The 24,450-nt window shown below is 39.7% G+C and overlaps 1 protein-coding gene across 2 annotated transcripts; it reads right to left on the reverse strand.

Moving 5' to 3' along the window:
* Window positions 1-201: 201 nt before the first annotated feature.
* CCDC83 (coiled-coil domain containing 83) lies at window positions 202-22,335 on the reverse strand. 2 transcript variants are annotated; one of them, XM_053932732.1, is made up of 11 exons: window positions 22,025-22,335; window positions 17,880-18,003; window positions 15,613-15,697; window positions 12,306-12,474; window positions 11,515-11,682; window positions 8,311-8,402; window positions 7,063-7,131; window positions 4,290-4,411; window positions 3,181-3,260; window positions 1,541-1,692; window positions 202-480 (listed from the first exon to the last, which is right to left on the reverse strand). In XM_053932732.1, the coding sequence occupies exons 1-11, from the start codon at window positions 22,089-22,091 to the stop codon at window positions 292-294; spliced, it is 1,317 nt and encodes a 438-aa protein (XP_053788707.1). In that variant the 5' UTR covers window positions 22,092-22,335; the 3' UTR covers window positions 202-291. The 2 variants fall into 2 exon arrangements, with proteins under 2 accessions (XP_053788707.1, XP_053788712.1); XM_053932737.1 differs by lacking the exon at window positions 22,025-22,335 and adding an exon at window positions 18,275-18,566.
* Between the last annotated feature and the right edge of the window lie 2,115 nt (window positions 22,336-24,450).

Here is a 24,450-nt window from a genome sequence, read left to right on the forward strand (position 1 = left end):
TCCACATCTGGAAGTGAAGACCACACAAACTAAGTATTAGCTCAGACCTTTTAGTAGGTATACGTGCTGCTATGTGGACTGAATACCCCAAACATGTGTACAAGACCTCTCTCAGTGGTAAGGAAAGGAACCTTCCAATTAGCCTCTGCACACAGACATACCTCTCATGAAACTTACAATCATGATTCAGGCATTCTGAAATAGTTTCCTCAAAGCCCCATGCCACACAGAAGAGAGCAAATATTTAATGAACAGAGAATGTTACATTTCTATATAAACAGCACAGCTTGTCTAGTTTTCATCAACATTTTCCTTAAATAAGGCCTTGATCATCTTAGCTGTGATATGCCCATCTGATTTACCAACAGTGTCCTCTTCTCTGTGGCTCCCACTTGGCATTTCTTCTGGTTCCTTACAAGCAGGCACAGCTTTTCCAACCATGTACAGCTTTCTCTTCAGAGGTCCCAATTTTAAGTATGCCTTAAGAAGAAAGAATATGTTTTCTTTGCAATTTCATAGAAAAGCAACCATTCTTAAAAAAAAAAAAAAAGACAAACAAACAAACAAAAAACCCAAAAAAACCCCAAAAAAACAAACAAAAAAAAAACCCCTAAAACCAGCAATTTTTATTTTTAAAGCAACTGTAGATATGCTGCCCTGGGGCTGCGTTTGATAAAGTCAGTAATAATGGGCTTCTTTTGCAAGCCAACTCATTTTAGGATGCTACAGCCCTGCTGCCCTCTTCTTCTCTGTGTTTTCACCAATATCCCCTCTATAAACCAAATTCTAATCTCAAATTCAGTTCTATGAGAAGAATTAAACTAATGCAACAGCTTGCTCCTGCCAAAAAGAGACACGTCCAAGCCCAGCCATGTGCTTCCACCACATCTGCACTGGCTCTGGTCTTCTCCTCTGAGTCTACTTAGTTGACCAACCCAACAGAGACTAATTCAGGGGGAGAAAGAAAAGGAAAGCTTTTCTGCTGGGTTAGAGTCAATCAGCTACAGGAAAGGCCAATGTGCATGGTTTCTTCAACCCTGTAGTTTGCACCCAGGAACACCTTCATCCTGGCTTTCTGTTGAAGGAATATTGATCCTTTAATACTACTGTGCAATGCAATTCTAAAGGAACTAGTTCATTGCTATCCAAGCCAAGTAATCTCTCATTAGGTGACATTCAGAATTCTTTCTAGGGGAATTTCATCCTGACACTCCACGGGATGATACCCAGGACACCATTCAATTGCCAAAACACTTCCTCATGGTATTAGAGATGCCTGAAGGCATCCAAAACATCCACGTGAGGCTGGTCCGTAGGACACAGAACCTGTGCTCATTTGGCCCAGCATCTGAAGGACATGGAGTGACCTAACTGTCCCAAACAGCACCAGAGGACTACAGTCAAACATCTGAATTGCTCACCAGGTAAAGGACATGGGATGCCATAACACCACTGGAAATAGAATGGTATTAACAGTAGCTCATGCTCCACACTGAAAGATGTTTGTGTCAGTGGAAGACCTGATAACTCTGACTCATACCTGGAACTCTTCATCTTCATACAACAAGCTGTCCAGGGCTGGAGTGAAGATTTTTTTCCATGCTTTTTCATCACTGTCTGGAGGCTTCTTATAATCTGTTTTAGACCGAATCTTTGGAAAGGCACTTCTGAGGCTCTTTCCATCTGTCTTTGCTTTTTAAAGAGAAGAAAATGGAAGTGTATGTAATAGTTAAACCTTATGGAAGTCAGAATCAGTACTTGATATGAGCATTGCCTGCAATCTTTAATATGGCTTAGCCCCTGCAATGCAAAGAACAGCTTGGTAGCATTTTTAATTGGCAATTCAAGCCAAATGTTCATTTACATTGGGGTTTTTTATGTGTTTTTCTGTTCACAATTTCTGATCAAGACCCAGGGACTGAAATTCATTGAAAGTTAGAACTAATGGGTCTGTAGGAGGGGGCAGGGAAAAAATGAGCTTTTATCAGTTCAACTTAAATCCTGTAGAGCCCTGAATAGTTAAAAAAATAAGAAAGGCAGCAAAACCAAGTATAAACTTCTTCTATACCCATGTTTGTGTATCTATAGGTACATAACTACAAGTTCCTGAAACACAGTTAGTCTACTTATAGCTCCCCTAAAGAGATCACATCTGTAGTTGACTAATTCTCAGGATGATAGAGGATTCTGGACGTGGACTGCCAAGTTACAGGTTTGCCAGTGACTGTGACCCAGCTTATTGGAACAAAGCCTTCTCCTCCAGGTAAGTCTAGCAAAGGTGTTCAAAGTAAACATGTATTTAATACAGAAGTCTTTGTCAACATGTTTGCTGGTGCCTGATGATTTCAAAAGGCCTACCTATGGCTGGGACTGATTAGAACTTCAACAAACTTCTTCATGTATCCATAACTGTATGACCTCCATTTTTCTAACATATCTCTTTAATTTTGTATTAAAGACATATGTTAGAATCATCTTCTACTTTTTTCCATCCTCTTTCTTCTACTCACCCAAAGATGTAAAATAAAATTTGTGATACTTAGGAATCCACACAGACTGTCCTAAACAGATAAGCACAGGCTCATGTTCCTTCTTGCCTAATGGTATATCCTTTCCCTGGCCACACTTACCAGAAGGGGTGGAGATTCAGACCAAAATTCAGTACTGCTTACCAAAATTTTCAGTTCAGGTTGAGCTCCATGTAGCTTCATCTGCTCTTGCTAGGAATTTAGTTGTAATTTAACTCTGGTGTATTGCTGAATGACTGCAAAGTGCGTGAACACTTAAAGTGAAAGCCAATATGGAATTTAAGAATGTCCTCTCAGGGACAAGCTATAGTGAAGTTATGATATGGATCAGTAAAGAACTGACTAAGGTATGATTCATATCTTCATAAAAGATGGCCAGTCCTGTAAATTGCATTCCAGGGTAGCTCTAGATGAGTAATCATATTCCACAATCTAAAACAAATTTAAATTTAAAATCGGTACTACAGATAGATTGTGATTTTGTCTCCTTATGCAAATTACAATCTATCATGGCTGTGGTGGCTGCAATCAAGAGGGAAATAAGGTGTTCTCTATGTCAAACAGGTAGTTCGAATTAAAAGTTTTGGAAATAAAAAGTCTGTAAATGTTCAGTAACTTAGCAATTCTTACAAGCTGCTGACATTTGCATTACCTGCATATTCTCTGTTTTCCCTTTTCATTTCATCCTTAGGAAGTTCTTGCAAGCCAGCTCCCTTTGTATGAAACAAATGCCTGTGGAGTAAAAAATATAAAGTAAAACCCAAAACAGGGGTCTGAATTTTCTCTCTAAACTGGCCTGTGCAATGATTTGGGGTGAGGGGGAGGCCACCCTTTCTGCGAGCCACTGCTGCTTAGCCACAAAGGCAGAATAGCGCAATGGTTCAAAAATGCAATGGAGGCAGCCAGGTAGCTTAGTGGCTAATAAGCTGCTCTTTTTTATTCTTAGTGCCTTAGTTCAACTATGTCCATGAGACTAAAAGAAAACAAATGTTATAGTCTCCAGTCAGTCCAAGATTCAGACCACAGCTGGCAGCTCTCACTTCAAAGAAATCCAAAGTCTGGAAAGGAGAGAAAAATGGTCACTTCTTAAGACTTGAACTTTTAGTGCAATATGGCTAAAATCACTGAGCTGGGACTGGAAACTGAAGATGGATCTCTCACATTGTTGCATTGTGCTTTTGATACCATTAGTGTTGACATTTTGTAGCTAAATTAATCTTTCTCCAGGGAAAAAGTTGAATCATTTCAACACAAAAGAAGCTAATACTACAGACACCCCTGCAGACAGACATTTCCCAAGGTCTCTTCCTCTCTCAGTGTCAGGTCATTGGTTTCACTCAAGACTGCAAACCCCCTATATATTTGCAAATTAATCTTCACATCCTTACATATTTTGCAAACAGTAAAGGAAAAATCTATTATTCAGCACTTAGTCTGAAAAGCTGGGGCTGAGACCATCTAATTGCAACACAAAGAAATTATTTCCAAGCCTCAGTGATATAAAGTGAGTAGTGTTAGTTCTTAGTAGATTAATTAAGGACTCCATTTCTTCCCTGAAATTCGGTACTTGGGAAGTCACAATGTTACTGTCATCCTTCAGAGATACTACTCCCATATATACTCAGTCAAATCCTGTCTTTCCTCAACTAGGAAATTACCTTGGCTTTGATGTGGGAGAGCCCAAATAGCTCTAGAGGCAGACAGGAGCATTATCTTTAAAAAAAATTAATTACTTTTGAGTCCATAAAAGCATTATTTTACCCTGATACTCTTAGATGCTGAAGTTTGATATCAATCAGTTTTGCCACTAAACTGGCATTTTCTTCTTCCAGGAGCTGGACAGAAGCTTTCAAATCCCTTTCTTCCTTTCGGTAGATCTTAACCTGTTGACAATTTAAAAAAAGAAGAAAAGAAAGTCTTAGAATTTTGGAAAGCTTTGATAGCAACTACCTTACCAGCACATACCTAAGAAAAATGCAGCTGTATCAGAAAGATTGGATATTTGGTGAGGAAACATAGTGACACCATCTTCAGACAAAAGGAAAGGCTCTCTAGTTCTTTCACACCTTTATTAGAACTCTTTTACTGCCACAGCCCATGTGTGTCAATCACAGCCACACATTTGGGCTATGCAACCCTGACAGCAAAACCTTCTTGTATAGTCAAACAGGTCTGCTAGACAGGAACTCTGGATTTTTCTCTTTTGCTTTCACATCAGAGCTTTGAGAGAGGAAAAGCTTTGCAGAGGTTAAGTCAGGGTCTTACTTAGCAAGTGTTGTTTTACTAATGACTTCTTATACACAAAACCTTCTTACCCAGAATTAGTGAAGTTTTCAGTCCAAGTTACCACAACATTTCTTCCCTCAGAGGGTGGTGGGGCTCTGGAACAGGCTCCCCAGGGAAACGGTCACAGCTCCAAGGCTGACAGAGATCAAGGAGCATTTGGACAATGCTCTCAGTGGGGCTTTGCAGGACCAGGAGTTGGACTCAATGATCCTTGTGGGCCCCTTCCCGCTCAGGATGTTCTATGGTTCTGTGACATTGGCTAAGCCCCAGGTACTACTTGCTTTCAGACTGGTAATTGCCCCTTATCACTGTGGAGATACACTGACCAAAGGATGCTGGTTATTCAGTTTCCACAATTCCTCCCACTGTTGCATAAGTACCAGCAAGTTCTTACCCCCTTCACTGGGGAGGGGAATGTACTATGGAAACAATATCTTCCCAGAAACCTTAGCCATATGCACATGCTCAAGAGAATTACCAAGTGATCTGAAAGCGTCCATTCTCATCAAAATCAAATTAACCCAGCTATAATCATCCAAATTTGCAGTTAAAACTAGTTCCAACTTCTCCCAAGGATTAAAAAGGTGAAAATGACTGGAAATTAACCAGTAACAGGATGTGGCTTGGCACAGTGAGGTGATGCAGCTTTGCACCATCTTGGTGTGACACAGTAACCATGGAAAAATGTGACTGAAGTCTCCAAATCTGTTTTAATTTTGGAGGTAACTAATCTAGAGCTATTTTAGTAAGTTATTTTTCAGTTCAGTGGCCAAACTTTAAAAAAAACAAAAACCTGAGATAAAACTAAATTTTTTGGTTTATCACCCCCAAAGGAAATACTGAAACAGTCTGTCAGCTACCTATAAACATTAGTCTGAGAGAAAATATTTCATCCATGTACGAAAAGCAGAGAAAATGAATGGATGAATTCAGAGGACTGGAGAAGTTAGTGATAATAGTTTTGTTTTCCCCCAAAATTCAAAGCAGTAATTCCTAACATAGGCAAGTAGCAACATAGAAAAGTAACTCATAACATAGGAAACTTCGTGTTGAAAGGAAAGAAATCCAAAACCCTCAGCTCTGAGGTGAGGGCCCGTCAGGACATAAGAGTACTCCAAAGTGCTTTCTTCTTGGCACTGCTAATGTGTGTAAAAAACTGTAAGTGTTCAGTAAGACAGGGAGAAGGGAAGAGAATTCATACTCATTCAGTGATGGGATGTGTAGATTTGAGCTCCTGTTTGTTTATACAGAATAAAACATTAATTCTTTCCCACTTCATTTCCCTACCCTCATTGCTTCAGAAGCTGTGGTTTGGACACCCTCCCTGGAAAGTTAAAGATGCATGCTCAGAGCTCATTAAGGGGAAGAAGGAAAGCTGTGTCCCTGCATACTGGCAAGTACCTTAAATTAGTAACTAAAATGAAGAAACCTCTGCCAGGTTTGTTGATGTGGCATGGAAAAAGTAAGAAGTACATTTACTAAATTCCCAAAAAGTTCTGCTCAGTTCTCAACTGTGAGGCTCTAAAAGTAAGGAAAGGCATTTCACCTACCAATCTCATGCTTATATTTGATTGAAACAAAGAACCTATATTGACTGGAATAAATAAAATCAAACTTTCACTATGGAAAAAATTAGTTTCCTAAATTTGGCACAAAAATTTTTGCTTGTCAAGAAAATTACAGATACCTAATATATAGCTCTAAATTGTCATTAATGGGCAGTATAAAAGCTATCAAGCAATTAATTACAACCATATATGATTTTGATTTTCCTCTCTTCGGTGTAGAGTCCCCATGGTTTCTTTATGACCTTCCATTTAATGTTGTCTCAAGCCATTTCTCAGAACATGTTTCCAACATCCATATCCATTTTCTTTCAATACAGCAGCACTAGAACTTTAATGCAATTCAAACCTCCCCTCTTCAGCTACTTACCTGGTTGATCCTTTATAGCATCTCAATCTCCACAGATAAAAATCCTTAATTGTATGGTACATTGTAGTCCTTTATGTAACAGCTTGGGTAGGAAAGGGGGTTCTCCATTTGTGAAAGCAGATGTTCACCTCTTACCTTTATTTGCCACATTGCACTGTTTGCTGCTCAGGATTACAGATTAATTACTGGAAAATTGCTCTCCTTTGCTAACAGAAGTCTTCCGAGGCCCATGACTGGAAACAGTTCTGACCATAGGCCACAGTATTTCAAACATAAACTGCCATGATAAACTGCAGGCAAGTGATCCTCTTACCTCTTCTTTTAGCCACTCATTCTCTTCAATCTCTCTGCGACAGTTTTTGTCTAAGTATCCCACAGCATTCTGAGAAAACACAATTTAAGATAATCTCATTGGAGAGCAACACTTTGACAGTCCTGCACACTATAAAGAAGAACCTTCTGCTCTTTAGCAGGAAATAATTAAGACACATCCACACAACAGACTGCAGCATCCCCTGAGGGATTACAAGGGGATTTAGTTCACAAGGCCAGATGTTTCTCCTCTATCATCCTTCCTAGAGCAGATTATATGTCAAACAATTTACCAATATTTTTTTATTTCCCATATTAAAATAGGACATTTCCCTTTTTGCCTAACAAATTCTTCTATGTTCCCAGTACTGCTCAAGTCTTACTGCTTTTAGAAAATCAAACCTTCAGCTATTAAGAACCCCAAGTAAAATCCCAAATGAGCCAGTACTGCTCTACAACAAGTGACCTAAGCATGTAGAGGTCTGTGCTAATGACCCAAGGCTACAATTTAATTATTGATGTCAGTAAAGTGGAAAGGAAGAAGTGGGGAGGGAAGATGCCCTATAGATCACCATAAACACAGTCCTCTGGATTCTGTTCTCACATGACTGGAAATTCCAGCACTGAAGTCAGGGAATTTAAACACCTAATGGGCCTAGTGGTTTGTACTGAAGTATGCTTTGCATTTTGTGAAAGTAAGAAGTTGTCACTAGAGCTACTTGTAAACCATGCTTTCAAATCAGACCGGGCAGAGATGACAAAAAACATAGTGAATCAATAAACCTACATTTTCCTGAGACTGCACTATTGTGGCATTTTAAACATGTTGTACTTTACAAATGCAGTGAAACATTTTTTTTTTTTTCAAATTGATGTATATTTTCATGCAATCTCTTTGTATGTTACTGCTTTTTGAAGTCTGTATAAATGTCAAAATCAAGGCCATGGCAAAAGCAACATGTTCTCAAACAAGCCTTGTCAGTGCATGGTGCCCCAGTTTCCCGTGCCTTCTTTGTAAAATGCCCTCACATCTATCCATTATTATCCTGGTGGAAAGAAAAAAAAAAGTACATGTATGTATGGCAATAACCAAATCCATATGTACCAGGATTTACAGGTTATTTTACTCTCAATTTATTAGAAAAGTTTGAAGTCTTAATATGCGTTAAAATAATTAATAATGCAGAGTACATGTATCCCAACTACAACGCAGTTAGCAGGTTTTTTTTTAAAAAAGCAAAAAGAATACCTTAAGAGCTTCTTCACTGAGTAATTTCATGTGCCTGTCAAACAGTTTCTGATTTTCTTCTCTCACAACTTTCAAAGCTTCTCTATAATATTCTTCAAAACAAAAAACCAGGGAAATCAGAAATCATTATTTGCCATCAATTTTTCATGATAACAGATAGATAACTGATATGTCATTACTAAACAGCAACTTATCAGCAAGTGTCGCCTGCATAGATGCTCCACAGAAAAGGATTCAAATATCCTTTTCCAAAGAAATTGTCCTTCTAAACCCCAAGAACAATAGTGTTAACTACAAAACTAGAAATTGGAAGTGGCTTACATATTTCTGTTCACAACTGCAACAGCTGAGCAATTCACTGCTAACTGAGCAGTGATCTAAGCAATTCTCTGCTAAAATATTGGCATCTTAACATTAAATTTTGTCTCTATCAATAGCAGAGGTTCTGGAGCCATATGAGAGATTTGCTTAGAAAATTAATTTTTTTGACATAGAAGCATATTGGATCTCCTTATCCACGTGAATTTTTTTCAGATATTTATTATAACATGCCTAATAAATTTTCTGACTTATCTAAGGCTCTAAGGTTCTAATTTGACAGCAGGAGAAAATGGAGAATGTGGCAATTGCCACGATGATTTGCTTCTATCATTACTTGTGGTCATTATTTAGAAAGTGTGTCCTACATTGAACTGAATAGGTTTGGCTTCATGTTCTAGTCATTTGCTATTTAATTATTTCATCCTTCCCTTAAGTTATTTTGTTTTTGCTCTTCTAAACAGCTCACTTCTGCTTGATATTTCCTCCTTCTGAAGGAATGAATGAGATTGTAGTAATTTTCTGTGAAGGAAGGCACAGCACACTTGTTTCAAAGAGCTGAAATTCAGTCTTTCACTGCACTTGTGTTGCAGACAGCCTATTTCTGATCTAGCTGTAAACGAATATCTGCTCATGGATGCACTGTGGAGTCAAAGGCAATCAAATCTGAAAGATGTATTAGTAGTGCATTAATTATTAATTTAATGTGGCAGCAGCTCTCTGGCCACAGAGAGCAACACATAACTTTCCCAGGCATCGTCCTGTGAGAAGATCAGAGAAAAGAATGATAAACAATTCTTATCTTCACTTGCTGCACCTTTTGTTGTGAACATGTGGAATGTGTTAGGGAGATTTGTTTACCAAAGTGTGATTTCTTAATTGGCCAGTGGTGATGATGTGTAGATGGAAGGACCAATTGGGTCCACCTGTATCATGACTGTCTGTAAGGGTGATGGGTTTCTTAATTAGTATAATGAAGTGATAGATCGGCCTTCTGAGAATCATGGTGTCAATGCTAATTATTGCCCGGCTAGGGGCCTGTGGCGACAATTTAACACTGTGGAAGCTGGACTCCACCATCTAGGCTTGGCAGAATGAAAAGGAAGTACTTCCATACTATAATGAATTCACTCTTATTATTTCAGACAGCTAAATAACCTGATTTGTACTTGGAGAATGACAAAGGAGAAACTGTGTGTCTGAACAGTTCCTAAAGAGACTATCTTCCCTAATCCTCTCACTGCAACACTGTTTTCCCCACACATCACCTAAATGTGTGGCTCTCTTTTGCTTCCTCTCCAGCTGTTTTGCTTAAAATGTCACCACCAGAAAACATGAACTGTGCCAGTTCCAAGCCCTTCAACGGCACACAAAGAGACAGAAACCTGATCACCTATGTTTATTCTCTAAGCTTGTTACATATTCAAGGTGTGAGCAAGCCAAATTTGTTGCTGCCTCTCTCTGAAAGCTTGATAGATTTCTGCTGGAAGGCTGTACTCCCCAGACACTTTCTAGGTTCAGTTTTACGGAGTTAAGCAAAATAGTATGGTAAACATCCAGTACTGTCAGCATCATTTTCCAGTATTTCATGTAGGCCACTTATATATGTACCACTATAACATGACTTTCAATAAATACACTTCTGTTGGACCATGAATTTTTGTTAAACCACAACATTCTGTACCCTGTGACATGCGGGAGGTCAAACTGCCTGTCCCTACTGACATTCTATATAACAGGCTATTCTCCTTTTCATTTCATATTTCAGCAGCTATATGGTGAAGTTTTAAATCAATTAAGAACATATAAAATGCGTAATGAAAAAACCCCAACCTCTCCTGACTACAGACGTGGATATATGACAAGCTATCTGGAAATGTAGAAATCACAGAGCAGATCTTAATGGTGGTAAAATATGTTTTGAGAGACAAAAAGATAGCTGGCTGGCTCTTATTCACAGTAGCTGATGCCTGGTAATGGCTGGCACAGAATATACAGAGACCCTTAGAGCAGTGTCACTGCCTGTTACTACCAGCTGCTTGGCTGCAGTCACGCATACTGAGAGGGACATGAAGAAAGAAAACCAGGACATCCTTATCCTGTTGGAAGCATGGGTTATGTAACAGCAAAATATTTAAATTATTTTAAAATAATGCAGTAATAAAGAAATCTTTGTAAAGCACTCAGCACCACAATATATAAGCTCTCAAATTAATTCCACTGCTGTGACAGTGCTGAAACAGTTCCCAGTATGTGTCTGTGTCTGTACCAGCAATTTTGCAGGACCTCACACTGTGTAACTAGGAGGAAAGGCCCAGACCACTGGCTAAAGAGCTCCCCCTAGTTCTGCATGTAAACCAGTGCGCTCCACAGAAAATGTTCCAAGAATGAGCTCATACTACTTTCCTGTCAAAGGAGCTTTCAATATGTGAAGTGCTTGTAGATGATGAGAACTAACAGCAGCAGAGTCAACATTTTCAAGTATGACTGCTAAGGGAGCCCTCTGTGTAGGTGACCTAAATATGTGTAGATTTATTTTTACAAAAAACTGCTATCCTTCTCCGTAACATTTTTTTTAATTGGTTGCCTGTATTTTACAAGAAAACAATCAAAGGACCAGCTTATCAGTTTCTTGAAGTGTCATCATTTCTGTATCAATTTCTTAATAAAGGAACTTCTACAGAGAGAGAAATAAAGAAAGGGAGTCCTTATATTTTTCAGGATTATGCAGCCCATCTTAGGTGCACTGAGAAAAGTTCATGCAAATTACTAGAAAAGTTGATACAAGTTACTAGACCTTGATCTAAAATGATTTTTATCATTTAATTCCTGCAGTAAATATGCAAAGGCCCTGTAAGACTTGCATTACACCAGCTGTAAACTGACCTTCAGTTCTTTCAAGTTCATATTTGACATCTGCAATATCTTTTTCCAGAGTGCTAATCCTCTCAGCATGTATTTTACTTCCGACATTTTTGTACTCCAACCAATAATCTCTCTCACGCTGCTTTTCTGCAATTTTTTTCTTAGTTTCTTCAATTTGGGAGCGCAGATCTATTAAAATAAGAATGTCAAAGACAAGTTCATTACTGATTTATTGAACTGATAATTCTACAGTGTCAACATGTTCAACATGCTTTCACAGGGAATGGAAAAGGAAGGGGGATTCTTCTACACTACAGAACATTACAACCTGATGACCTTACATAGTTTCAAGGGTCACCATCACTGCTGAAAACAGCTTGATCTTATTCTTCCAGAGAGAGACAACTGTTCTCACCAAAATGTTGTAACCAAGGTCACATGTCTCTCACAGAAAGTCACAGGGATGGCAGCCAGAATTTTCAACACTCAAAACTGATCTTTTTTCCTGCCATCAATAATTTTTATTTTCAATCTTCAGTAGAGCCACTGCTTAGGACTTTCATGAGTTTCAAAAAATAGGAAGCTTCTGCATTTGCACAATACTATACATCACTTGGAAGGGACAGATTGATTTATAGGCCCTCCACATTCTCATACTAAATTGAGACCCAATTTTGGGAGAGAAATAGTTTTATACTTTTTATACAACAAAGAAGTTGAATCTCTACTTAAATTGCAAAACAACAACAACAACACATACTCAATCCCAAGTGTGTAAACTGCAAACCACACTTTCCCAATGCACAACATACCTTGAATAACTTGTTCTTTGTCCTTCACAAACTGAAAAACTGCTTTCAGTGACTCTTCCACATCATCCCTGGTTACAACCTCCTTCTCATCTCGTTTTTTCTCCTTTTCTTCTATTTGCCTTACTAAGCGCCTGATAAGCACCTTCTGTTCTTCCTTCAGAAGAACATTCTAAAAAAGAAGACACAGCTGATATTAACATGTTTTCAAAGTGACAAATTTAAGCAAAAAAAGTAAAAATCTGGCCTAGTGCCAGATGAAATGCAAGAACACCCAGCTAAGCACCTGTTCTTCATATTCAGAAAGATGAGGGCAGACTTTGCAAGGCTCAGATACTTCCTCAGTGACTTCAAGACCACTGGAAGGAAATGAGAGACAAAGGACAGCTGTACTTAGTACAGCCCACCGATAATCCTCCATTGCCTGGAAAGAAAGGTGCTTGTAGATAATTTAATAACAATGTTTATAAGTAGGAGCTATTTGCTTCATGTCAACACTCTTCATGAGAATGTACCGTCTTCATATAGAAAAATCATGAGACAATCAGGTCACTTGCATATAACCACAGCAAAGAGTCTTGTTAGAACTGAAATTCGTTTTACCTCCTGATTCCACAACTGTTATCATAACCCTTGGCCATCACCCTCTCTAGTGACACTCAGATTGTTTGAGATTACTGATTGTGTATGTTTGCTCCCAAAGGATACCATACAGGAGCAAACAAGTAATAAGTAAGCAACAGTTAGTAGTCAGTAGAAAGAGTCTTAAGCATTCTTCACTTTTAGGATAAACTCTAAATGCTCAGAAACATTAAGCAGGAAATAAAGAATGGAGCTCAAAGCACTGTCAAAACATAAATTAGAACTGTAGCACTTCACCCATGTCTTAAAGTACCCTGCTCAATCTAAAATATGGAGTCCTTGAAAGACCATGAACTAGCAGTGAATTGGGGCAATAACTGTAGAAAGAGAGCTGGGGGTAATATTAGAGGAAACTGGGAAGTTGTATTCACATCCCAAAAGAAGTTGTAGTGGGATGGAAATTATAGAGTAAAATGCAGCTGTTACTCTCTGAATGGAATGCAGTTGGCATGCTCGAAACCTAATCCATGATGATGCTCTACAATCTGCAACCATAGCCCCTGCTAAGGGGGATGGAACAGAGTGGAGACACCGTGACCGGGCTTCATAGAAATCTTTGCAGGGAGGGGAACTCAATGGCACTCTGTGGCTGACAAACCACACAGCACCTGTCAGCCAGGGGAGAGAGGAAAAGATGAATGACTAGAGTCACTCAAGTTCCACCTAAACATACAGTATGACAGTAAGTTAGGAATGGGGAGAAGTTTGGGAAGTCCCTCATAACTGCTAGGATCAGTTGTGAGACTGAACCTGTCTTCTCCCCCATAGGGACACCTTTTGGGTTAGAACCATGCTCTGTGGGCACTGAATACTTTGGATTAGAGCTTGTCTGTGTGTGGCTTTGAACATGTTTTTTGCAGAGAGATACTCTGACTGAAAATCCTCAAAACTTAATCTGTCACAACTTTATGTTAATAAAGAACATTATTCCATAAGCTGTCAGTATGAGCCTTTCACGGGCACTGGCTGTCAGTAACCCTCAAACAAATTGGGGAGACCCACTGAGGGGTCACAAACCTATGCTGTTGCTCTGAACTAGGCAGTCGAACCGCCCTCCGATCCAGCAGTATAACCACAAGAGACATAAGACTCAACAATAATCATAAAAGCCTTCAGATGCCTGCAGAAAGAAGAGCAATTGCCACTTCCAGTGATAGTCAAGCCACAAATGAAATGCCATTCAGGCTTCAAGACTGAAAGAAGTACCACAGAAAGCTAAACATATGGATGCTTATAAAAGCAGGGCAAGCATCAGCATGGGAAGGACAGAGAGACGTTGTTTCAATGTTTCACTGCTATGAAATGCAGGCTGCAACATGATCCAGAATAAGGATTTTTTGAGCATTTTCAATTAATTTCAATAGGTAACTCTCTAATATCTATTTTCAAAGTTCACTGCTCACAGTTATCAGATGCCATATTATGGCTGTTTATATACAGCTCATATGCACGGTTCTTTAAAGTGTCACTCAGGTGAGATCAGTAGTTACACAACCTTGTTCTAAAAATTACCCAAAACAATTCTTAATCCATGAGAAAGTGTGTCTTTATCAATCAGTGCTAGAAATCACAGCTAGTACATAGCATGATGGTCTTTCTGTTTTATTCAATTTTTATTGTAACTAAGTTTTCAGCAATAACTAGATTCTCACAGAAATCTGTGTAATTCCATTACTTCAGAAGTGATTCAAAGAAGCTCAACAATTCTCAGTGCTTGGTTAGGTCTGCTAATACTACTGACAAAAATGAAATTTATACCATTTATTCTTCATGCATTAAAATATTGAAGAATATTTGTAGGACTGGTTAAAAGGATGTACTGCAGGAAAAGTACCTACTGAAAAAGGGCTTGCTGTCCTGTGCTTGCTGCAGAGAAAGATAACAAAGGGCAACAAAGTTGATAAAAGGACTAGAGCACAAGTCTGATGTGGAGCAGCTGGGGATGTTTAGTCTGGAGAAAAGGAGTCTCAGGTGGCATCTTATTTCTCTCTACAACCACCTGGAATAACTTTGTAGCCAGGTGGAGGTTGGTCTCTCCTCCCAGGTAACATGTAACAGGGCAAGAGGAAAAGGAAATTGTGCTAAGTTTAGATTGGATATTAAAGAAAATTTCTTCACTGAAAGGGTGGTGAGGCATTGGAATAAAGGGCACTCTTTGCCCAGGAAAGTGGTGGAATCACTATCCCTGGAAGTGTTCAAAAGGGTTGAAGTGCCACACGTGGATGTAGCACTTGTGGACCTGGTTTAGTGATGAACACAGTGGTGCTGGGTTAAACAGCTGGACTTGATGATTTGAGAAGTCTTTCCCATCCTTAACAATTCTGTGATTCCATTAAATAGGTAGGTGGTTATAAGTATCTCTAGTGCATTAGAAAGCACCTGCACTGAAGTCACTTTACCTTATAGCTCTGTCCTATTCTGTAATGCTCTACTCCTGCAGCTTCTTTTTAGCATGTTATATTTAGGACATTTCTGCTACATGTCACATTTAATTCAGATAACACTTTAACTTTCAGCACATAAAGTGACTCACTAACTCTAGTTTCATTGACTGTAATAAATTCACTGCAATAACTAATTTTAAAGTATGTAGTATTCAAATGGAAAGAATAAAACTGAATTTATGAGTAAGAATACCACAAATAAAATTTGTTACATAGTCACTTACCTTTTTAATATTTTCTTTGATCTTTTCTTCCAATCCTTTCAGATGAAACAAAACCCGTGCAATTGCTGCTTCTTTTGCCACAATGCTATGAAGAGAGAGTGAAGAAAGAGACATTCTTACAAAAACATTAGAGAAAGAAATGCTATTTAAGCTAGGTTAGATGTAAATACTACAAAAAATGTTTATTTTCATATTATATTGCTTGACTCATTTGGGTAAATACCACTGTCTGCTTACTACACATAAAGAAATTATTTCCCACATACATCTGGGCCTAGATGTTAGTTTGGATTTCATACCCCTACAGAGCAGCAGACTCCTTGGTTATACTGTTCCTGTGTAGCCTCCTGAGAGGCTGGAGCTGGTTTGTTCATTTGGCATGAGGTTTAGCTGACCTGTTGCACAGGTCACTTTCAGGACAAGATAGTTTGTGCTCCAGAAAATATTGCTCTAGTACTCTGTACCTCTGTTCCCAGCATTCATTCATATTATGGTGCAATAGAGGCAACTATTATAATTATCACAAAGTCTTTTATTCTTTTAACAGTTCTTCCTTCAGTTTTTAGTTTGGGGTGGTGTTTTTTTGTTTGTTTGTTTTTGGGGTTTTTTTTGGTGGGTTTTTTTTTTTTGTTTTTTTGGTTTTTTTTGGGTTTTTTTTGTGGTTTTGGGAGTTTTTTTCCCTTCTCTATTGCTTTCAGCTGTTTCAAAAGAAGATAATTTATTTCCTAGTTAATTTGCTACATTTGGATCACTGAATCATGCAAATTGCAGGTTATTAAATTTGCATCCTCTGGTGTCAGTGTGCTCCAATGTATTCTTCAGGTTTTCTATTAAGTAGAAGGATATTAGTTAGAGAGAGACTAGACCAGAGATATGGGGGTACAGTGGTCATGGCCATAGCAAAAGTACATAATAAGATTGTTGTTCCTAAGAAGTGCTGAAATGGAGAACTTTAATGAAAATGCAAAATAACTCCCCAGGAACAGTGACCATTCTTCAGTGAAAGGAAATAAAAAACAGGAATGGAAGCTAAATACTACAAAGTTGATAAATCCTAAAGTGGAATGTGACAGCTATTCACTCGTATGGTTATCCACCTTTGATCAGTCAAATAGTACAGAGAAGTTACAGATTACAGAGGTGAAGAGAAAGAAAGGGAGAGGAAGAGAGAAGAGAGTGGAAGAAAGATAAAAACAGCAAGAAGAATACTTTTCTTCCCTTTTCCCCCTACTGTTGCTGTAGAAACTACATATTCCATTTCAGTGCAGCACCTATTTCAGTGGAAGACTCTCCAGACAAATGAGTCATTTGCTTGGATATCAGCATATGCATAGCAATAATTTTATCAGAAAGTGGTGCAGTTTTTCTCCCAGCCCACTAATACAGTTTCCTTATTCCTTCACAAAATAGGTGAGTAGGTTTTGGACTTTTCAGAAGGTATTTGTTTGTTATATGATTCAGCTAAATCTAGGCTATTTCACTACTCTGTGCTCTGTAAAATGAAACAGAAAAATCCCACATAAACCCTGTGAACTCATACAGATCTCACTACAACTATAGGAGCATACTTTTCAGTTTGCTTACTCCACTTGACATTTCCAGACCAAGGCATTACTCCTTGCTCCCTAAACGCTGATAATTGTTGGATATTGGGTGTTCCTGAGGTATTTCCCCTTCAATTTCTGTCTCTTAGATGAAAGTCATGAAGCTTACTTTTTCTCCTTTTCATCATTTACTCAAGAGTCTAGAAATCAAATAAGTTGGACTGGTTTGTAACTGCTTCAGATATTTCCCCCTTGTCTTTTATTTTTCTCTGCTTGATTTTAAGGGACCTTTAATTTATCCATCTCTTACTTTCAAAATAAAACACTTTGTGCTCTGCTCTCAGCTGCACCAAGGAACTGTAGGTCTTGAGGTTCTGGCTAGTGACAACAAACCTCCGCGAACACCAAGGAATCCTAAAAAATACAGTCAAATGTGATCTTGCAACTTCAGCATATGCTGATCAAAAGCTTGCTACTAACAGAAAAAATGTCACCTTTTTTTGGTTTTAATATTTTTCCCAAGTTATAGCCTAATGGCAAAGAATTTCTGACCCATTGAATTGCTTTCTTACAGCTACAGTTTAAAAAGTATACCTTTCTGAAATAACCTCGAAACCTCAAAACAATCAGCTCAGACTCTAAATTGTGTAAGCTGTCTTTGTTATCTGCTTTCTTTATTCACATATTCTATATGAGTGAAAAGTTAAAATATATTTAACCTACTGATATTCTAGTAAGGCTTCTGGTAAATCTGATTCAGGCTCTTGAACTTGCTCTTCTGGTTTCTTCTTTTTCTTACTCTCTTCCATTTTTTTTTTTTTGCTTTTTTTTTTTTTTTGTACTTGTGCTAGAAGTGAAGGAAAAAAAAAATATAGAGATGAATAATTTACAAAGCATTGTGTGTTCACTGGCACTTGTCACTTGTGACAAGCTTGTAACAGTTCTGAAATAAAAAAAACAAGTTGGGTTTTTGACAGCAACAATGCTGTCCAGGGGTAGCATTCAGGCCCATGTCTATACATATATACACATATATATGTGTGTGTATATATACATATATATATGTAATGTAATGTATACCTAAGTAGATACAGGGCTCTCTATCACCAGTTACTTACTACATCCCTTGCTACAGGTTGTCTTTTACGTTCTTGCAAATCAAACCAGCAGTTGCTCCTTTTCCAGTCCTTTGTTTCTTTATCAGCCTTGTTTTATCAAGTCCACTTGTTCACATGCCTCTCTTTCCCTCTCCTTCTGTTCTCCTAGCACTATGAATATCTCCCTTTCACCACAACTCTGGTAGCAGTTTTCATTGTCAGAGCTGGAACACAAGCACTTTCTGAAGGGATATTCATGTCAGCAGTATTCCCTGGGCATGCTGTCACAACTACCAATCTCAGAATTTGACTGACAATGAATAGTTCTGCAATGGAACTAGTAGCATATATTATACAAAATAAAAAATGTCACAAGAAAGGGCACTTATGAAGATTCCTTGCTTTTAGTAGTTACATAATCAAATTTTCCAAACTAAAATAATTTATATAATATGGAATATTTTATTACTGAATGAGTAGAAACACCGTACATAACCTGTTGTTGTATTAAACTGCTTATCTGAATTTAAATTCTGAATTTTACAATAATAGGTTAAATTGATAAAAATTTGTTCTGTGACTAAATACAGCAGGCTGGATACTTTTTCCTGTTAAAATGAGCACAAGTAAACAGGAAAAAAGAAATCAGTAAAAAGCCACATAAGCAAGCCTGTAAAATCAAGGGAATGAAGTGAAACCAACTATTGACAGATGCACTGTAATCCATACACTGTCCTATGTCTTCTCATCACACTCACCATACCCTGAAGCAAGGCCATGTCAGCTTTCTGTATACAGAATAACTTTCTCTCCTACTTCATATACAACCTTTGCAGTTTCCAATTCAGTACAATATTTTTTCATTAAACTTCCAAAAATCCTAAAGACATGGCTGTTGTAAGACCTGAGATTTGAAAGAAACCCAAACAAACAATTGAATTAAGAAAAAAAAAAACCTCACTGAGGCAGGAAGATCAGTACTTTGCTCCTCCTAGACCCCTTTGAAATTTCCAAACCAAATGAACAAGTGCAGAATACACTTGTTAAGCATAAAAAAAAAAAAAAAAAACAACAAAAAAAAAAAACCTCCATTATACTTCTTCAGTGCAGAATTAACTGGACTGCAATTGATTCCATTTCCACTTCAGCATTTATATTACTGATTTTCCTCAGAAACTGAAGATCACTAGAGCACTCCCTAAGGTGTTCTCTAAATTGTTTCTGTCCCTTTCACTAATCAAATTCCCTGCTTAAAGCTGGATACAAACCAGAAAATTTTGAGTAGAAGTATTTTGAAAACTACAGACCCAGATGAGCTCATATGTTTATGAAATTGTTCTGAAATAGAGAGGAACAAGAAAGCCTCCAAGCTGTAAAAGGTGAAAAAACACATGCTGCAAGAAAGGATTTTGCAAACCATAGAAAATACTCACACATGAGAGAGAGAGGAACATATTTAAGGGGACTGAGGATTGACTGCACATTTGAAATGCACAGGAGAACATTTACAGAAGGAAAGATCTATTTCTTCTCCCAAACAAATCAAATTGTGAGGCTCTTGACTGATCCCCTTTATAAGCACCAGCACTGACTCAAGCAATAACTTCACTACCATTGCATCCTTAGAAGGAGCAGGCAGTTTCCTGACACTGCAACCCTACTACAGTGACTTTTCAGACACTCTTTACAGACACCACCTGTGCCACTCTCATGAGCTCAATCATTATCATTAACACCATCCAAACTAGCACTTGCACTCACATAATTATCCCCATATATTGAGCAGCTGCACTACCAGAAGCCTCCACTTCCTCAGTCCCCAACATTTATAGATTCACAGAATACACTGAGTTGGAAGGGACTTGTCAGAATCATTGAGTCCAACTTCTGGCCCAATGCAGGACACTCCAAGAATCACACCACATGCCTGACAGCATTGTCCAAACACACCTTGAACTCAGCTTTAGGCCATCCATCCCCTCGGGACCTCTCACTGTTTACTAGAGAGGAGATTGGTACCAGCCCCCCTCATGAGGAAGTTGCAGACTTTGATGATGTCTCCCCTCAGTCTCCTTTTCTCCAGGCTGAACAGACCAATGACCTCAGCCACTCCTCATATGGCTTCCCCTTAGGACCCTTCACCATTGTTGTGGTCCTCCTTTGGAGGCTCTCCAATAGCTTAATGTCTTTCTTGTGATGCACAAAACTGCACAGAATATCCAAGGAGAGGCCACCCCAGAGCAGAGCAGAAAGGGACAATCCCCTCCCTTGCCCAGCTGGCCATGCTGTGCCTGATGCCCCCCAGAACCCACTTGGCCCTCCTGGCTGCCAGTGCACTGCTGACACACGTTCAGCTTGCCATCGACTAAGACCCCCAGGTCCCCTTCCACTGGCTGCTGTCCATCCTCTCGCTCCCCATTCTGCCGGTACACCCGGGGTTGCCCCATCCCACGTGCAAAATATGGAAGATATATTACCTAAATTACGCTACAACATCTTGCTGTCACACTGTAACCCATTCCCAATCTCCAAAGCAGGCTAACAATTCCCTCTGCCCTCAATCCCTCCCTGGCTAACACTTCACCCATGTCCATTACACTCTATTCCCTCCAGCTTCCTTCACCACCAGACACCTCAGTGGACAAAGCTGGGCCACCCCTCACCGAGGCCAGCGCCTCGCTGCCCGCAGGCACCAAATCCCGCTGGCACTGTCTCTCCGTGCCTCAGCTCCCCGCCACCCCTTCCCGCCACAGCCAGGAGAGCTCCCTGAGGCACCTTCCCCGGCCCTGCCCGCACCCCGACCCGCGTCCCCCCTCACGGTCCCCGCGCCGCGGCACCCGGCCCGCACCGCGCGCTGTGTCTGCGCCGGCCCTGCCGCGCGCCCCGCCCGCCGGTCGCCATCGCGACGGGGCCGTCGCGCCCTCTGCCCCGGGAAACGAGAAGAACGGGGAAAAAGGACTTGGACGGGTTGGGTTTCGCCCAAATGCGGTGCCAGGCTGAAATCCTGAAGCTGTATCTCTCTTCAGGAAAGAGAGCGTGTCCCAGCTCCGTACTGAGACAGTCCCACACCGAATGTGAGCTGGGCCACCCATCGCCGCAGAGCTGCTTTCTCAGGAACCAGCTCCCTCCGTCCAAGGCACTGCGATGGAGCCTTGGGTGGCTCCTATACTGCAGTAACAACAGCCGAACTTTGTGGCCTGTGACTCCTTTGCTCCACATCAGAGCAAAAGACCATGGCCAGCGTGGGCATGGTGGAAAGGAAGGCTGGAGTCTCATCCTGAACTGCTTCTGTCCTCCTGGACAGTGGACTGCGATAGATTTTGCGTAAGCTCTGGTCATTTCCTTCCTTCATAGGATATCAGTGCCTGAGCCATATAATCCTGGGAGCCATACTCAACCACAGAAATAAATTACCAATCACTTAAGTACTGCTGCCCCCATTCTTAGGAAACATGGAATCATAAAAAGGTTTGTTGGAAGGGACCTTAAAGATCATCTCACCCCCTGCCATGGGCAGAGATGTCATCACTAGTTCAGTTTGCTCAGAGCTGCATCCATCCTGGCCTTGAAAACTTCTAGGGATGGGGAATATCTGGGTTTTCCTCTCTTAGTTTAAAACCTTTGTCCCATAACTATCTGCCTGTGTAAAAAAAATCACTCTCCCCCTTTTTTATAAGCCCCCCTCTAAGGACTGGAAGGGTGCAATGAGATCTCCCCATGGTCCCCAAGGTCTCTCCCTTTTCTCCATGGTGAACATTCACATTTACTTACTTTGTTCATAAGTTTTGGCCATCCCTGTGTGAATTAGTGTTTTCCTTTGATAAATCCTGTTTGACATAGTAGAGCAGTCTCTGTAATTAAGACATATTCATTAAAGAAAGGACAGATTGATTTTAGTCCTACAGGCATAAGAGAGTAAATTTAAAGATGCCCTGGTCATTGGCAGCAGGATTAAATTTGTTTTATTTGAGAGCAAAAGAGAAGGAAAATAATCATGCATATTTGATCTTTGAAGCCATTCCTTTCATGCTCATTATTATCAAGCCAGTCTTTTTCTTACCACAGAGAGCACTGTATAGAGTAATATAAATTATCCAAATTATCCACACTGTTTCCTTTTACAGTTTGCACTTCTGATATACATTTTCTTGTAATGTTTAAAAATAAATTCTAAATAATTCTAAAATATTTTTGAAGGCTTACTTTTTAGAGACTCTGCACTCCTTCATGTGTGAAGAGAGGGACCTTTGATGGGCTGAGAGCTCCTGTGGTGGACTTGGGGGCAGCCAGGCAGGGTATTTCTCAAGGTACTCCACTCACCATTATTGCTCTGTCTTCCTTTGTGCATGTGGAGAACTTTTAGTGGCATAACCTAAGAGTGTGGAAGATTTTAAAAGAAAAATAAAAAGTTACCTTGATACCCAGGACCCAGCTGAAGGATGAAAAGCAAGGGATGATGTGGTCAAAGCCACCTGAGAAATGTCACTACAGCCATTAAATGAACAACATCAGAGTTAGCTGTGATTTGTGTTAGTTCATCAGAGAGCAGCTCAGTGTCAAAGGCAGTTGAGTGACAGGAGGAAACTGGAGGAAGGAAAACATTATCAGCTCAATTTGCTTCAGTGGAAGCTACTGTCTCTTCAACTAATACCTGTCATTTTGTAACCACACCAAGGCACTCACTAATTTTTTCATCAGTGGAAAAAGATGGCATGACTTCCTTTTTACTTTGGGAAACCACTAGAAAGATAGACTTGCTGAATGAGCGAGTGAAGGAAGAAAGGTGATCCCCTTTTTGAATGTGATAGCAATACTACTACACAAAGCTGCCTGCAGACTTGGTTGGTTTGGGTCTTTTTCCTGAAGATGCCATAACACTCTCTGTTGCACTGCAATCAAAACCATGCTTAAATCTTTTGATTGTGCTGAGAACTTAACAACTCTGTGTGTCTGGGGAACAGAAAGAGGATGGTGGGTAGAGTATACTCTTCTGTGACTAATTTTTGTTCTCTTGCTGCCACCTTGAGAGTGTTCAGGCACAATTCACTTGAAAAACAGTTGTTCTGTGCTTACATAAAATGAGTAGATTCTTCAAATCTGCTGAACCACTGCAGAGTAGCTGTGGGTATAGGCTGGATACTGGGTGCAGACTTTCCATCTGCAGTTACTGGGGAATGAGTCTGAGGGTCCTTCAGCTATTCCATGTTCTGAAGGTCATTCAGATATTTTCAGTTTCTTCTTAATGAGGATATCAACTGGCAGCTGGTCTGAGCTGAGGCAGTCCTTACACACATAATCCCATAGATATCATCTGAATCCATTTTAAGAACACATCACTAAATTAAATTTGAGCAGGACAGCTCATCTACATATTTTAACAGATACAGCACACATCATATACACAGTTCCTCAGCAGTCACTTCTCACAGTGCTGGAGACTTCTGCCATTTCGCACCAAGGAGCTGTTTTTTCCTAAGCTTGGGTCCAAAATCCTTGCTTAGAGGGGGAATTGTTTTGGGCAGAGGGTACACCAGACCCATCAGTTCCAAGTCCATCCAGCAGGGGTCAAGCGCACTCACAGATACAGCGTGCCTGGTCCTGAGCCACTGTTTTACTCATGCCTACCTTTTTCTTCGGGACTGCTGCGAGAGGGGGGAAAGAGGTATTTTACACAAGAGAAAAGTATGCTCCATCTACGAAGTGTCAGAAGGGCTTCGCATCACTTCTAATTAAGTGATCTGCACTTTAGTGTAGGTTTGAATAGATACAGCTTAGTATGCTACATTGGGATGAATAAACAGGATATGTAGATGAGAGGTGATTGAATGAAAATTATTGAGGGGAGCAAGCAACTTTTAATCTTTCACAAGGTCTCCAATTCACTCTGATCCTTGTGAGCTGAATGTAAGCCTTATTAAAACCTTATTAAGCCAGAATTTTACTGCATAGTGCATGAAAAGCATGCTCTAGTCACTTGTTTTGTCATCAAAAAGGAAAAGCCCATATCAAATGCATTAAATTGAAAAGACATGTAATTGACCAAGACTTTACACCAATGCTACGAACACTAAATTTTCTCTTAAGATCGTTTCACCATATCCAAGTTTGAGAAGGAAGTGAAACATAAGAATTTATTGTTAGCAAGAAGCCAGGGCGGATGGTGTAGCATGTGGGGAGTGAATGGACTCAGGCTGGAA

Source organism: Vidua chalybeata, chromosome 2, assembly GCF_026979565.1.
Source record: "Vidua chalybeata isolate OUT-0048 chromosome 2, bVidCha1 merged haplotype, whole genome shotgun sequence".
NCBI lineage: Eukaryota > Metazoa > Chordata > Aves > Passeriformes > Viduidae > Vidua > Vidua chalybeata.